The sequence below is a fragment of the Pyricularia grisea genome, assembly GCF_004355905.1.
Source record: "Pyricularia grisea strain NI907 chromosome Unknown Pyricularia_grisea_NI907_Scaffold_2, whole genome shotgun sequence".
NCBI lineage: Eukaryota > Fungi > Ascomycota > Sordariomycetes > Magnaporthales > Pyriculariaceae > Pyricularia > Pyricularia grisea.
In genome coordinates this window covers 7,902,031-7,916,886 of record NW_022156717.1, presented here as the reverse complement: position 1 = coordinate 7,916,886, position 14,856 = coordinate 7,902,031, and the positions used below count along the sequence as shown (strand labels likewise).

Here is a 14,856-nt window from a genome sequence, read left to right as displayed (position 1 = left end):
ATCGATATCTTCTCATCTTTTTGGCATGCGCGGCTTTGCCCACATCCGACACGACCGACTCAAGGTCACTGTCGTATACCTCTCGCCGCCCAGCATGGTAGCCACCACCGTCCTCGTCCGAAGACGACCCACCCTGCCGCGCCCGAGAGGTTGGCAATTGTCCCCTTCGTGCCGGAGCAGACTGATCTTCCCCTGACTTCGCATGACTCTTGGAACCATAGTAGTCATCCAGACGATCCATCTCGGCCTCGGACTCGTATACATCGTCCATAATCAGTGGGACTTTCAAATGTGTGTCCTCAACTGTTGCTTGAGCGTCCGGCCCCTGCTTGGCAATGCCACCAGTGCCACGGCGCGTGACCTTGCGTTTCCGAAAGAATTCCGCATCACTGCGGTCTGAATCGGATTTGGTTTTGTTCTTCTCATGACGCGCATGCGTAGGCTCTGTTGAGACCCTCCGGGGACGACGAATAACTGGCTCAACCTGAGCTGCCGAGTATGTTGAGACTCTCCGTGGGGGTTTTGGTGAGCCTTCAGCACTACGAAAGGCACTGGTCTGCTTCCGTGCCGGTTGGACCTGAACAGGCTCTGCGGTCACTGTCGTCGTGGTAAAAATCGGTACTACTGGCCGCTCGGCACGTTGGACTGGTACTGCTGATGTTTCCACTGATTGTTGTATTCTAGGGTCGACGAGACGCAAGTAGCTGTGGTAAGAGCAAGCCTTCGAGCTCGATCCGTCATCCCGTTGGTTCTCCATGGCTTCTATGATAGTTGTCTATTAGGTTTTTCCGTTTGTTCCTGAACCTCACTGGTGATGGTACAAGCAGAGGCTAGAACTAAAATAAAAACCGAGGCCTAAGCTTGCTGGGGCGATTTCAGCTCTCGCGCGTACTGGGTATGTCCAACAATTTAGAGCAGACGTAGAGGCCACCAGCGGCTGTGTTTTTGGAGAGGGGTCTAGCCATGCATGCCAAGCAATCATGGATTCATATCAAGGGCCTGTCGGTGGCCTTTCAGCTGGGGCTCGTAAAACTGAGGTAGCATCCGCAGGCCCCATCCCATAGGCTAGGGTCTGGTTTAAGCGCCGGACTTATAGGCAGTCGATTTTGTCTCCTGCCAGACCTGGGTTCCTTAATGGATCAGGATAGGCAGTAAATGGGGGTTGACTAGGAAAGGAAAAGAAAAAGGATACTAGAACAAACGTCAAGCTTACAATCTTTACACTGGCTGAAAAGTATTAAAAAAAGAAGAAAAGGTGTGTTTTCTGGGCAAAGTATCCCAATGAAAACCCTTATCTTTGAGATGGAATTCTCCAGTAGCAGCTGAAGCTTCCAAGCTGTCTTGTTTGTGGTGTCGGTAAGGCTGGACACCAACAGGGGTCACCATCAAGCAATTTTGATGCTTAATTGCTAAGGTCCCCGCACAAATCAAGTTCAAAAACCAGTTTGTATGAGTATGCCCGCCGGCAATTTACAAAGTGCCAAGTCAGCTCTATCATCGTAGACTTGGCCACCATGGAGAAGTCGACAACCAATTCTGCCACTCAGCCTTCGTCGGCGACAATATCGCCGACGTCAAGCGAACGTAGGGGGACGCGATTAGCTGCCCTCAAAAGGAACACCAAGACCCGGATCTTCCACAGATTTAACACTGGATTGGCACCAGCCGGCGAAGATGTACAGGCTGCTTGGACACCGGATCTGTGCTGCACAGTTGATGACATACTTTGCGCCGACAAGCCTCCTGCCGACACAGATTCCGAATACCCGCAATTTGATGACATCGGCGCATATGCAATCACTGAGCACACGGTGCTTTCTGAGACTATATGGCGGAATGAGGCGAATCGTTTGTTCCAATTTCTTGAAAACCCGGAAGAGCCTGCCCAGTTCAAGAACAGGGACTTTTTCAAGGTTGGAGATGAGGCGGGGCACAAGGCCTTGTCTGCGCTCGCCGACAAGATATTCACTGCCATGTCGCTCTGCGTGCTCGACAACGAGTGCATAACGGTGCGCTTTAGTCCGCAGGCATCCAGCAGGACGCGGTTGAAAAAGCTGATCATGCAAGCTCATGTTGCTTCCCATGCGAATGATGGCAACAAGCCGTTGGATCGCGAAGCATATGAGCGAGAGCAGATCGCCATGTTTGACCTTGTTGATTACATTTCTGTCGTCCTTGCCAGGCTCATAACCCAGACTGGTGCTGGAAATCACTGGCAGGCGTCGGTGCTATGCGCATTGGTGAAGCGCGTGGCCAAGATCAAAATCATGTTACTAGACCTTGCCGAGAATGCCGATCTGGCCGCGAAGCAAGGCGAGTCGGTATTAGAGGACAGCCGAGACGCTAGAGATGTCAGTTCGGGCATGATCGAAGAGGAGGAGGAGTGTGAAGAGATCCTAAGAATTATTGCCGCCGAGACGAGAGATGGTCTCACATCGTTCAAAAGCGCCCAGGTCGCAACGTACTGCGTCAACCAAAGCAAAGTCCGTTCTGGATTGGATATTCTGATGAGATCCATCATCATGCCGTTGCGGTGTCTAGATAGATCTGGGCTTGGCCATGCAACGTATGAGATTTCTGGACTAGTTTACGAGACGGGCTTCCAGGGCTTCAAGGTTTGTTCCATATCAACTCCTTTTCAATACCGATAATGCCGGCATTGCTAACCATCGACGCCGCGTAGACGCTTCTGTACCAAGATCGTGAACTTGAGTACTCGGCCACCTCAAATCTAGACAACCTCAAGGCGGCGGATCCAGCGTTTCGGATGCTGAACCAGACCGTCAGGCACATGAAGAGCCTCCACCGAGGAGGCGACCCATCCGATTTAGTCAGAGGGCGCGATGTCAGGACCTTCATCGAGTGGACATACAGTGGCGCAACGACAGGCCATACCGGCGACTCCCCCGCACGCAACGACAGGAAGCTCGAATCGTTGGAGTTGGAGTATATGGACGAAATCATCACTATTATGGTCCCGTTGGTAACGACGGATCCAAAAATGGTCTCTGAGCTGAACAGCTTTAGGAGCATCGTGGTCCTCAGCAAGGAGAACCGTGATCCCGTTCGTGAACACGAGGACTCGGACTTTGCCGCCTTCTTCCGAATGTACACAAACACATTCGATGACGAAATCGGATACCAAAGTACATTGCGACTCAAAACGGCCTTTGACAATGGCTACTTTGAACGCTGCCGACTGATCGACCCGGAAGCTAGAAACGATAGCTCCAGCGAGTATATCTTTGACCTGAGAGCAAAGATAATGGAGCACGAGTGGGTCATGGACGAGACCTCGGTAGTCGTACGTTGCCCACGCTACGTCTTGTCTGTCATGGCCGTTGCGGTAATGCTCGGTGCCGGCGGTCTCGTGATCGGATTCACCGTCGGCGACCGCATCGAGGCAGTCGATCCTTTTCAAATTGCTTCATACGCTTGGCTCTTTGCTGCATTCGTCATCCTGGTCTGTAAGAGCGTCCTCGTGCGGGAATGGTCTTGGGCTGATTTTCTGAGATGTCGAGTGCGGTGCCGATCCGTGTCGGAGCTCGAAGCGGTGACGGGCTTCCCAGGCCAGATGATAATTGCAAAACTGCTGCACGACGAGAGTAGTGGTGGGATCCTGTCAACACGCGGGCCGTACAATTCTGTTTTTCTACGTCGAAACAACGAGGGCTTCTCGATTGACCAGCCAATCAGCACCTCGACCATGTTGATGAGCGGATTGACACCTCTCAAGGTTGTCACACCTAAAGGCTATGCGCTCGTTTGTCTAGACTCGAGACACAAAACTAGACTCCGTGTGATTGAACACCAGGCAGATCCTAAGGAGCAGTATCTCGTATGTGAGGATGTTAGTCGGAAGCAAAGGAGAGCTAGGGAAGGTGATGGAGTAGCCGAAAAGTTGAAAAGCACAAAGCTGCAACTTTTCTTGTCCAGAGATGTCAAGTGGAAGCGGGTGCTGGGTATTTACGATGCGGAGAACGTAGTGTTTGTCTAGGAATCTAATAAACTTGACTTGCCATAGAAGACAAAATCGAGTTTGTGCGATAATTATTTCAGCCAGGGTAGGTCACCTGCCTAGGTAGGTACCTACCTACCCAAGGTAAGGATTGATGTTGTTGTTCCCGACTTGGAAAGAATCTGGTTCGAGGAAACTTGACTCGAGGCAAGTGAACTACATGAACTCGGACCAACCCTAACCCCAATACTCTCCCGAAGACCCATGGACAAGTCGACGCTTGCAATGCTCCAGTGTAAATTTATCCAAGAAATCCAAACAGTCCTTGTTCTACATCTAGATCTAAAAGAAGAATATACTTCACATCTTACAAGATTAACACCTACAAATACCTCAACCGCCTCGTAGCATAAGCCGCTCCCATGGCACTGATAGCCCCTATGAACAGACAAATCCCGATAGCGTTCGGCCCGTCACTTGGCGCCTGCGGCAACTCCTCGCCACCGCCGCCATGAGACAGCTCAGGACTCTTGCCAGGCTCGAGGATGGCAAACACGACGGCGCTGATGAAGGTGCCGATGAACTGCGGCAGCGTCGTGTATATGTTCAGTATCCCAAAGTAGATACCGCTAAGCTCGCCACCACCACCGCCGCCTCTGCTACCGTGGCCATCCTCGAGAAGAGCCGCCTCTGGAGCAGACCCGGGCGCCGCGGCCGCGGCTACGATCTCGCTCTCCTCGCCGTTGACCCTGATGGTGGGCGTGAGCAGCTCCACAGCTGATGACGTGCTCAAGCGTCGGTACGGCTGGCCGCTGCTGTCGTGTGTCATGCGGTTGACCTCGACGCCCAAGAGAGCGGTGGGCGCCCACATGGAGATTGTCCAGGGAATGCCGCACAGCGCGACTAGGGTCGTGGCGAAGCGGAAGGACGATGCCAGCGGCGCCATGAACATGGCAAAGGCGAACATGATGTATCCAAACGTCCAGACCGTGAGCAGGTCGGGTTTGAGGTGATTGAGTTGGCCTAAAGAGCGGGCCGCGCCTGGGAACCACGAGCGCAGGAACCTTTGCGACCAGGACGCCTGGGATGTAGCAGGAATGCCCTCGTCGTCCTCGTCGTCGTCGTTCTCTGGATTGCGGACCAAGGGCGGAATAAGCCATGCTCCGAGGAACGTGATGATAGAATATACCGTCAGTGCGTAGCTGCCAATGCGGCCCATCTCGCCCAGTGCATCGCTGCTGCTCTTGGCATCGGCGGGAACGTCATAGCGAAAGTATGTCTCGCCCACCCAAGTACTGCTCTGTAGTGCAAAAGGTCAATGCTCAGTCAGCTACTGTTCTTTCACGAAAATCCCCCCAAGGGAACTAAACGCAAGCCTGTAACACAACAAACTCACATAGATCAAAAACGGATACCACCCGATCCATGACCAAAACACAGCCCAGCAGATCGCCTGAATCCGCACCGGAAGGGTCATCAGGGTACTCCATATCTGCCTCGGGACCTTGAGCATCTGACCGTCGCCCGCCGAACCCTTTGGTTCCGGCGCTGGCGCTATGAGCACGCGCTCCGACACGGCCCAGCACGTGAGGGTCGAGAAGAAGAGGATGCCCGAGGCGGCGATGAGGGTGAGTTGCTTGAACTGCGTCTCTCCCAGCGTCGTGCCCAGGAGCGCTACCAAATCGATGGCGCCCGCCCCGTAGCCGAGCATGTGGCCGATGGCGGCCATGCGGCTCCCCCAGGCGGCGCCTTCCTGCTGCTTGTGCACGGGCAATGTGTCGACGACGAGGGACCGCGCGCACGACATGACGGCATTGATGGCAAAGTCGGTCGTGTAAAGAGCGAGCACGGCCAGGGTGATGGTCAGGAAACCTGTGAAGCCGGTTTCGGGGTGGTCTCTCCTGGTAGCGGTGGGTGCTTCTGCTGCCGCCGCCGCCGCGGCGCTAGGGATGAAGAATGATACAATGTCACGCGTGAAGCCGAGTGTGAGCAGGCTTATGGCTACAATGACTGAGCATATCATTATGAACGGTCGTCGCCTTCCCCATTTTGACGTCCATGTGTCCGATATCACACCGATCACGGGCTGAACTATCAGACCAGATAAGGGACCAGCAATCCAGACGAGAGATGTTTGGCCTTTTGTAAGACCTAAGGAGAGTAGGTAAGGGGTGCAATCTGATTGCCGTGAGGTTCAAGGTCAGCACAAGCCATTTCTCTATACCACAACACCGTCCCATCCTCCTGAAAGTTTGGCAGACAGGTAAATGGGAACGAGTGCGGAACGAATGCTATCGTCAACCTACAAGTCATCTCCACACCCCAAGTGAACGTGATCCCGACAGCGTTGCACGTAAGAAGCACCATGCGCATCGTGTCAGAGCCGCCCTTGATGGCGGCCCTGCCTGACCAAGTGGCCATGTCTGCGTATGTCTTCGACGGACCGAACCAAAGAGTATATTGAAGGTATTATCCACCTCTTTGATGCCCAGTGCTCACCCACCCAACCTGACACACCTTCACCTGCTGCGGCGCAATGCCGGTATAGAAAAGAAAACCTCGAGTGCTTGCCGTCGTCGCAATCTAAGATCGATCGTTTTTGTATCGTGCAGTTGTAGGTAATGTGTGTCCCGTTTTGCTGTGACTGGGAGCAAAACGAAACCCAACGGCAACCAAATCCCTAGTCGTGTAAGCTGCCCTTTTGTCGTAAGTCCCTCTTCGTATCACAAAAGCCAGACGGGAAGCTGGCGTTACAGGCTAAGACATAATCCGGCCCCCTTTTTTTGGTTCAGCTCGACTTCGTATATCGTAGGCGGAGTTTTTATCGAGGGTGATTTGACAGATTGCAGGTGCTTTACACATCGCTGGTGGCCAAGAATAGTTCAGGCGCTTTGCATGAAAAAGGACCAACACGGAAACAAAAAATCGCAAAATCGGCAGCGTGTGTCAGGGGAATAAAAGGACACAAGAAACAAGAAACCAACCCATGGCTTGAACGAAGGTTTTCAGGGATCGCGTAATCTCACCCAATGGCTTTCAAGGGCGAAACGCCACAGGCTTTGGGAAGGTAGAGGTGAGGTAAGCTTATCTATCGGGCGGTCCCCTGAAGAAAACGGTTAGTGGGCATCTCGGTCAACTCGAGTTGCGCGTCCTTGCGCAAGCTGCCGTGTCCGGCGTCATGCATACAACAGACAGGGGTCTGCCTGCAGCATGCGACCTGCAGCGAGCGGATTTGGCAGCAAGGCTGACAGGTTGAATGCAGTGAGTGAGTGCAGTTGGCATATTGGTGGATTGAAAAAATAACTGCAGAATAATAATGACAAAGTCCGATGATTTTATGACGTATTTTTTGACATTTTTTATGTAATGCCAAAAGAGCGATCAAGTGAAAAATGTTGCAAATGAAACTCGCAGAAAAAAAAAAAAAAAAAAAAAGAAGTTGATCACAGCGCGGCTCGAACCAAAATGCCAAAAAAATATTGAGCTTCTCTTTGATTGAGCGTGTCATCCTTAGTGCAGGGGCCATGCTAATCTTCTCTGTATCGTTTCAAATTGACCAAATGCCCGAAGGCGAAAGAAGTCCCAAACAAAGTGGCTTATGTACCCTAAGCAGTCGTTTCCTTCTCCCTCAGAAAATTTGCCCAAACAGCACAGGCCTCCGGCAGCACAGGCTTTCTTTTCTTATCCTGTCAACTGATAATTCTCCCAACTTCCAATCCATCTCCAAATCCTTTCCAGGGACATTAGCAACCCAATTGTATGTAGGTTGGTTTGGCAAAACGCCATAACGAATAGCCCTTTGCATCCTTGGGTGCTGGGTGTTTTGTATAATAACTCCCCACACTGGACGCAAAAGAAGCACTCTTAAACTTCCAAGATGAACATCGGAAAGTGGGACGGTTTCCGAAGTCGTTAACCGAGGAATGTTCCGACAAAAAAACACTCCATTATGCGACACTTCAAGCCGCAGAATCTCGCCCACTCGCCAGCATCGGGGGCGTCACATATTCCGACATGGCCTGGCCTTCATTTGTATTGTTGTCGCGCAGGTCCAACGGCGTGAGTCTCAACCTCGTCTTCTCCGCCACGCCACGCGCATTCTCAACCTCTGTCCTGCGCTCGGCCTTTCTGCTCACGTACAGCTCGTCGATTCGTTCCAGCTGCGTCCCCTTGGTCTCGATCATGTGGACGTACATGATGGCCGTGCCCAGTATGGTGCAGATGCCAAAGAAGAGGTAAGTCCCTCCCACCGAAGCCGACAGCAGGATGGGCGTGACGAGCGCGATTGTGAAATTGCCGGCCTGTGTTTTATGTATCATTAGCATTCTCTGGAAGCAGCAGAATTGGAGTGGTAAGGGGTGACCGTGGAATCCCTTGACCACACAAAAGCGACAAAAACAAGAAAAAAAAACTCACCCAGTTACAGCTCTGCGCCAACGCCATGGCACTGCTCCTCGTCCCGGTTGGCAGGCTCTCCGACACGCCGATGCGCAAGGAGACGGCCCAGGTGACGCTGAAAGTGACAGCGAAGAGGTAAATCATGACAATGACCACCCACCTCCCTCCTCCGGACTCGCCCTGGCCGGCAAAATACACGGCCGCCATGACCACCATCTCGACGGCGATGGCGACGCCTCCCCACATGGTCGCTGTGCGCCTGCCCCAGTGGTCCGCCAGCAGCGTGGCCGGTATGGTCGAGACCATGATGCAGATGGCCGAGATGCCCGAGGCGAGGAAGGAAGTCTGGGCCTCGGCGAACCCGGCCGACTCGAAGAGCTTGGGCGCGTAAAACAGCACGCCATCGATACCGCTAAACTGCTGCACCGTCATCACGAAGCACGCAAAGACGGACCGTCCGCGGTACGGCCCGGAGAAAGCAAGGCGAAACCCCCTAAAGGTCTGCGACATGGCGCCCATGAGCGTCAACGCGCCCGGGCCGGCCGTCGCCCCGCCGGCGTCCGCCGCGCTCTTGTCGGGCCCAAACGCCTCCAGCCCGAGCTTCTCGCTGACCCGCCGCGCCTCGTCCAACCTGCCGCGGATTGACAGCCACCTCGGCGACGGCGGCTGCGTCCACACGGCCCCGCCAAACACGACCCCGAGCCCGGCCACGACGTACGGCGGCGTGCGCCACGTCCACTCGCTTTCCGGGTCCAGCTCGGCGATCAGGGCGTAGCACATGAAGAAGCCGATGACGAGGCCGAGCGTGAGGAGCAACTGCGCCATGGCGGCCCTGACGCCACGGCCACGCGTGGGCGAGACCTCGACGATGTAGACGGATATGTTGCTGATGAACAGGCCCAACCCTATGCCACAGATGACGCGCGCCACCACGACCATGGCCAGGTTGACCGAGGAGCCCCAGATCAGCATGCCGGCGGCGTGGACCAGCGCGCCGACCGTGACGAGTGTCTCGCGCCCAAAGTAGTCCGACAGCCCACCCGCAAATGCCGCCATGATACCACCGGGAAGAAGGTGGCAGGAGACGACGAGACCGTGTATCGTCGGGCTCAAGTCGCCGAAGCGGCCGGTGAAGGCCGCCATGGTGGTGATTGGACCTATGATGCCTGTATCAAGACTGCGAGAATTCTGAGTTAGTGGCGTGTCATGATGCGTAGATTTAGTGTCGGATGGACAACGTGGCTTTGTTTTCATACCCGAACAGCATGCTGACGAGCGAGGACCAGAGACACGCCCATACGTAGCCCTGCCACTTCCAAGGAGCTGTGAGAGCCATGGTTGGTGAAAGGACGGATTTAGATGTCAATGGTTGCTATGTCTCAAGGAGGCGAAAGTCACACCAAGTGAGTGTGCATTGATGGATGGATGAGGGGTAGGTAGAACACAACTCAAGCGAGCAACTTTGCGTGCGCCTGAGAGGAGCGAACCGTATTTATAAATGAAAAAAAAAGGAAAGAAAGTATTCAATAAAAAAAAACGTTTTCTCTTCTCACTTGACGCAAGAAAGGCTGATTTCCAGCCTTGCTGGAAGGACAGACTCAACCCACATCCTTGCGAGGTGAGATGATGGGTTGATAATAAATATGCAAAAAATTAAGTTAAAAACGATCCAGTGTATAACAGGGAAATTAAAAAAAAAAAAAAAAAAAAAAAAAAAAAAAAAAAAAAACACGCTCAAGGAGGGGCGGCTGGTTAGCCCGCATCAGGTTTTTTTTTTTTTTTCTTTTTTTTTTCTCTGTCATTTTTTGGTGCGAGTGGAGGAGGGGCGGAATGCACTCGATTGCGGGCCTGGAGTTGCCCTCTTGGGTAGCTCCGATAGCGAGGTCGGCCTCTTCTCCGAGATTCCAGTGGGGATCATGCCGGTGTTATCGCTGAGGGGAAAACAAGGTGTTAGAAGCCGACATGCAACATGGGGTTCAGAATTAGTGCTGATCTATGACCGATCTGTCAATCCACTTATTACACATCAACTATGTTCAGATAGAGCTAGGCCAGATTGTATCATGGAAACAAAGCAATTGGTAGCTTTCGACGGTCAATTTGTTTATAGCAACTCCGCCTTTCCGCTCATCATCAATCCATCCCTGCAAAAGAGACTCCAATGACGAGACAATGAGACAATATATGCATACATAAAATAAAATAGGGAGAAAAGTTAGGTACACCAAAGACATATACACCGAACAAAGCGGTGACCAAACCCTCCCTTCCAAAAAAATAACCACCACACTCACGTAATAGTATACCGTCCACTCGCAGGTGCACGACTCTCCGCATCCGCTGCCGCCATCGTCCCCTCCTTGAGCAATCTCGTGAGCTCCGATAGCGCATTGCCAACCACCAGTTCTGTGTCGCCCTCGATGAGGATGTATAGCTTCGGGTCCGCTCCCGCCGGAGGATCCTTTCCTGGCGGATAGTAGTTGCCCTTGGTGGTGATGGAGGTTCCTGTCGCCTCGAGGATCTTGGCCACATTGGTCCTGTTGGTGACGGCCCAGCGCGCCTTTTGCGGGAAATCGTTGATCTCCAGTGTTGCATGGAACGCGCCTGCGTCTGGACCCTTGTTGTCGATAGGCTGTCCAGGTCTGAGTTGACCGGCTCTTGCCAGTCGCGCATTGATCTCATTGATTGCGGATGCGGCCTTGTCCAGGGCTCCGCCTTTGCCACCCACAACCGGCGTTGCTGTCGCCGTAGGTGTAGAACCCCCTTCTGCTGCCTTTGCCTCAGCTTCGGCCTTGGCCGCATCTCGGGAAACGATTGCTGATGCAGCCCCCAAGATTGCGCTTGAAGCCTTGTCCGTCTTTTCATCGTTCTTGGTTGTCTTTTTGTCATCTTCCGCATCGTCCTCTTCGCCTTCAGCCTTGTGCGTCTTTCGCTCCCGGTTGCGAGCGGCCTCACGCTCCTTGTCCAGTTTTTCAAGACCTTTGCCACCAAATCCAGATTGATCCTTGGCTTTTCCAGCCTTGACCTTCTCTCTGAATGCCTTGCGCATCTCAATCAACTTCTCGGGAACAGGCTGTCCGCTCTGTTCGAGAGCCTTGGCAATGCCGATGGCGCAATTTTCTTGTTCCTCTGTTACAAACGTTACCGCCGTGCCAGTGTTTCCTGCTCGTCCAGTTCGCCCAGCACGATGCACATAGTCCTCGAGATGATTTGGTGCGTCGTAGTTGACTACGAGCTTGAGCTGCTTGACGTCCAATCCACGAGCTGCGACCGATGTGGCGATCATAACAGGGCAAACACCGCTCTTGAAGTCCGAAATGGTCGAGTCTCGATCGACTTGATCTTTACCACCATGCAAAGACATGCAGCCGTAGCCCTTGCGTAGTAGCTCGCGGAGCAATTCGTCGGCCTTTTCTTGCCTCTCCACAAAAATCAGGGAACGCACATCATCGTCGTCCTTGTAAAGCTCTCCCAAGAGTTCAAGCAGGCGGTTGAACTTGCTCTTCTCATCTCTTATCTCGACGATTTGCGTAATCTCAGACGCCACCACACTCTTGCCTCCTACTTCAATCTCCACGGGATTCTTCAGAACCTTTTTGACCAAAGCATCCATGATCTTGGGCATGGTTGCTGAGAAAAGAACCGTCTGGCGATCTGGTCTGACGTTGGCAAAGATCTTCATTACTTGTGGTTCGAATCCCATATCAAACATTCGATCAGCCTCATCAAGAACGATGTACGTAGTACGTCGCAGGCTGACCACACGGCCCTGATTGGCGGCTAAAAGGTCAATCATACGGCCCGTCGTGGCGACTACGATTTCTGCGCCACGCTTCAAATCTGCAATCTGATCCTTGATAGGGGGACCGCCATATGCGCAGACTGCACGAAGTCCAAGTGTTTTCAAGAAGGGCTTGCAGTCACGGAAGATTTGAACAGCAAGCTCGCGAGTGGGCGTAAGGATGAGGCCTATCGGGCCCTCATTATCTTTGACGGGCTCCTGGTCCTTAATATGGCGGAACATGGGAAGCAAGAAGGCCATGGTCTTGCCCGATCCAGTCTTGGCAACTCCGACGACATCCCGGCCCGACATAATTACGGGCAAGGCCTGCATCTGAATTGATGTTGGCTTTTCGTATTCCAACTTGGCGATCACATCAAGTATAGGCCGAGTGAGTCCACAGAGTGACCACTTCTGAACTGGTTTAGGAACGTCCTTTCCAGACACTTTAATCCCATCAAGTTCCAGACGAAGCTCAGCCACCTCCGCTTCTGTCATCTCACTAAGCTCGTACGGCTCGACCCAGAAGTTCTTCCGAACGGGTACAATGTCGAGTTTACTGTAGTCGATGGTGGGAATCTCCTTCTTTTTTCTTTTGGCAGCCATTGCCATGATGGCTTTGGCGTCAACACCTTCCTTGGTCGAAGCCCCAAACTCATCATCGTCGCTAAAGTATGCTTCAGGGGTAGGCAGCGCTTTCGCACTGCTTAGTGCCTTGACAGGCTTGCTGGCTGCTCCGAAAGTTGGCTCTGTCAGGTCAGCCATAAATGCGTCTAGAGGATCTACTTCGTCGTCATCTTCTTTCGCATCGACGTCCATAGAGTCCGTCTGAGGCTTGGCTTGGGCTTCCTCTTGTGCGTTGGCGGAGCTCACTGCAGTCTCACTGCCATTTACCTGGCCTTCTGCTCCAGGGTTCGCTTCGTCGGTTTCCATCGCCATGCTTTGCTGTAGGATTCTTTCCTCTCGTCGCTCGTGGGCAGCCCGAGCGGCGGCGGCTGCTTCCTCCTCTGTCCCAGCAAAGTTGTCACCATCCGAATCTTCATCGTCATCGTCTTGGTTGACATATGGCGCATCATCTGTAGTTTCAAGTGAGAGGTCTGGTAGTTTTGCGAGCTTCCGTTTTGAAATCTCCTCGTCGTCCAAATTTAACTTGCGCTTGGTAGGCACTTTATCATCATTGGACGCTTTACCAAACCCGAAGCCGCTGATAGGCTTTCCTTGGGGCAGAGACGAAGCCGCAGACCCCTTGGCAGGTGCCGCTAGTGAAACGGTGTTCTTCTCAGCGGCTCGCCCTTGTAGACCTCCAAGCACTGTAGGAGACTGATGTCGTGCACTTGCCTTTTTGGCAATCGCCTTTGGATCAAATTTGCCTCCGTAGGGGACGGCGGGAGACGCATCTTCGGCGGACTGTGCGGTTGCTGGAGAAGCAGCTCCAGGGGATACAGTGGCTGAAGGGCTGCCAGTGCCTTTGACGTCCATCTGCGCAAGTAACTGTCTAGTGCTACCAGCAGATGCTACACTGTCCCTACGCTGCTGCTGCTCTGTCTCCATCTTCTTCTTTTTCCAGGCCTCCAGTTTAGCAAGCCTCTCGGCCTTCTTTTCAGCTTCTGTTTGTGCCGGGGTTGGTGCTGACTTAGCAGGCTGTGAGATCATGTTAGTAAAAAGGTCTTCTCGCAGATTAAATATGGGATCAAGGCTCCTGGGATCAAGGCTCACAGTTGTCTCTTTGGACTTCCCAGCCTCTGGATCGGCCACAGATGCTCGAGGACGGTCCTCTGCGCGGGGTTTTGGAGTGTTGTTCCCGTCACGTCTACTATTTGCACGATCACGAGAGTCGTCTCGGCGGCTGCGCTGATCTCTATCGCCATCTCGGCTTCGTGGTCTGTGCCTAGGAGGGGACCTGTCTCTATCCCGTCGGTCACGCGACCGACGACGATCTCGCTGCGAATAGTCGTCCCTTCTTCCTCCTCGGTAATAGTCGTCACGTCGGTCTAGGGAGCGGTCTCGGGAACGATCCCGGCGTCGGTAGGTGCCATGGTCGCGGTCGCGGTCGCGGTCCCGTTCACGGTCACGATCCCTATCGCGGTCCCTATCGCGCTCTCGTTCTCGGTACCGGCGCTGAGAAAACATGTAAGCAGATGCATCTTTTCCTGGACAAGCGCCAAAGCAGTCAACAGGGTATCTTACATCGGCTGGACTGCGCGAGCGACGGTGACGATCCCGGGGTTTGTCCCGTGCGCCGCCGCGGTCACGTCTCTCTTCATCTTTGGCGTTCCTTCGAGAGGACTGCTGGCTTCCTGCAGGAGATGGTGAGCGCGACGTTCTGTGGCGAGCCATGGTATCCTTGGTGGCTCAGATGCACGTGTTAACTTGTTTGGTGAGATGTACTTCTTCTCGGAGGATTGCTGCGAGTCACGGTTAAGCCTTTACTCCGTAGTGCCCTGGGAAATCTTTTTTTTTTTTTTGCCCTGCCCGGCAAGGCGTCGTTTTTGATCGCCTTGTAATGCCTGCAATCCACCGCTGTAGGAAGCAGTAGGGCTAATCGGCAGACTTTTTGCCAGGAGCTTGCGCGAAGATGGAAGGTGATATCATTGATGCCTGTCTAGGCAGAAACATAGTGAACATGGGGTCGACGTCGTCAAATTGTTGCAGCTTGACTTCAACTAAGCCGAAGCAACTTAAAGTGCACGGACCAGGAAAATTCAGGCGAGAAACCTGC

General features: G+C 53.3%; 4 protein-coding genes across 4 annotated transcripts; 1 reads left to right on the top strand and 3 right to left on the bottom strand.

The window, feature by feature from the left end:
- Window positions 1-1,459: 1,459 nt before the first annotated feature.
- On the top strand, window positions 1,460-4,096 carry PgNI_04949 (uncharacterized protein). Its single transcript, XM_031124990.1, has 2 exons — window positions 1,460-2,615; window positions 2,684-4,096. The coding sequence occupies exons 1-2, from the start codon at window positions 1,515-1,517 to the stop codon at window positions 3,995-3,997; spliced, it is 2,415 nt and encodes an 804-aa protein (XP_030984832.1). The 5' UTR covers window positions 1,460-1,514; the 3' UTR covers window positions 3,998-4,096.
- Window positions 4,097-4,183: 87 nt separating this feature from the next.
- On the bottom strand, window positions 4,184-7,020 carry PgNI_04948 (uncharacterized protein). The gene is made up of 4 exons (XM_031124989.1): window positions 6,713-7,020; window positions 6,265-6,651; window positions 5,355-6,136; window positions 4,184-5,258 (listed from the first exon to the last, which is right to left on the bottom strand). The coding sequence occupies exons 2-4, from the start codon at window positions 6,377-6,379 to the stop codon at window positions 4,341-4,343; spliced, it is 1,815 nt and encodes a 604-aa protein (XP_030984831.1). The 5' UTR covers window positions 6,380-6,651; window positions 6,713-7,020; the 3' UTR covers window positions 4,184-4,340.
- A 404-nt stretch (window positions 7,021-7,424) lies between these two features.
- On the bottom strand, window positions 7,425-9,984 carry PgNI_04947 (uncharacterized protein). Its single transcript, XM_031124988.1, has 3 exons — window positions 9,613-9,984; window positions 8,375-9,533; window positions 7,425-8,259 (listed from the first exon to the last, which is right to left on the bottom strand). The coding sequence occupies exons 1-3, from the start codon at window positions 9,690-9,692 to the stop codon at window positions 7,918-7,920; spliced, it is 1,581 nt and encodes a 526-aa protein (XP_030985658.1). The 5' UTR covers window positions 9,693-9,984; the 3' UTR covers window positions 7,425-7,917.
- Window positions 9,985-10,406: 422 nt separating this feature from the next.
- On the bottom strand, window positions 10,407-14,760 carry PgNI_04946 (uncharacterized protein). Its single transcript, XM_031124987.1, has 3 exons — window positions 14,325-14,760; window positions 13,854-14,255; window positions 10,407-13,778 (listed from the first exon to the last, which is right to left on the bottom strand). The coding sequence occupies exons 1-3, from the start codon at window positions 14,472-14,474 to the stop codon at window positions 10,647-10,649; spliced, it is 3,684 nt and encodes a 1,227-aa protein (XP_030984833.1). The 5' UTR covers window positions 14,475-14,760; the 3' UTR covers window positions 10,407-10,646.
- Window positions 14,761-14,856: the final 96 nt, after the last annotated feature.

Coding starts and splice junctions, on each gene's coding strand:
- PgNI_04948 (XM_031124989.1), bottom strand. CDS start 6,379: ATGGCCACTTGGTCAGGCAGGGCCGCCATCAAGGGCGGCTCTGACACG. Junction 6,137..6,264: donor TTGGGGTGTGGAGATGACTT/GTAGGTTGACGA, acceptor CACGGCAATCAG/ATTGCACCCCTTACCTACTC. Junction 5,259..5,354: donor GGTATCCGTTTTTGATCTAT/GTGAGTTTGTTG, acceptor TTTGCACTACAG/AGCAGTACTTGGGTGGGCGA.
- PgNI_04949 (XM_031124990.1), top strand. CDS start 1,515: ATGGAGAAGTCGACAACCAATTCTGCCACTCAGCCTTCGTCGGCGACA. Junction 2,616..2,683: donor CGGGCTTCCAGGGCTTCAAG/GTTTGTTCCATA, acceptor GACGCCGCGTAG/ACGCTTCTGTACCAAGATCG.
- PgNI_04946 (XM_031124987.1), bottom strand. CDS start 14,474: ATGGCTCGCCACAGAACGTCGCGCTCACCATCTCCTGCAGGAAGCCAG. Junction 14,256..14,324: donor GCTCGCGCAGTCCAGCCGAT/GTAAGATACCCT, acceptor ATGTTTTCTCAG/CGCCGGTACCGAGAACGAGA. Junction 13,779..13,853: donor GGAAGTCCAAAGAGACAACT/GTGAGCCTTGAT, acceptor ATGATCTCACAG/CCTGCTAAGTCAGCACCAAC.
- PgNI_04947 (XM_031124988.1), bottom strand. CDS start 9,692: ATGGCTCTCACAGCTCCTTGGAAGTGGCAGGGCTACGTATGGGCGTGT. Junction 9,534..9,612: donor CTCGTCAGCATGCTGTTCGG/GTATGAAAACAA, acceptor GAATTCTCGCAG/TCTTGATACAGGCATCATAG. Junction 8,260..8,374: donor TGGCGCAGAGCTGTAACTGG/GTGAGTTTTTTT, acceptor CATAAAACACAG/GCCGGCAATTTCACAATCGC.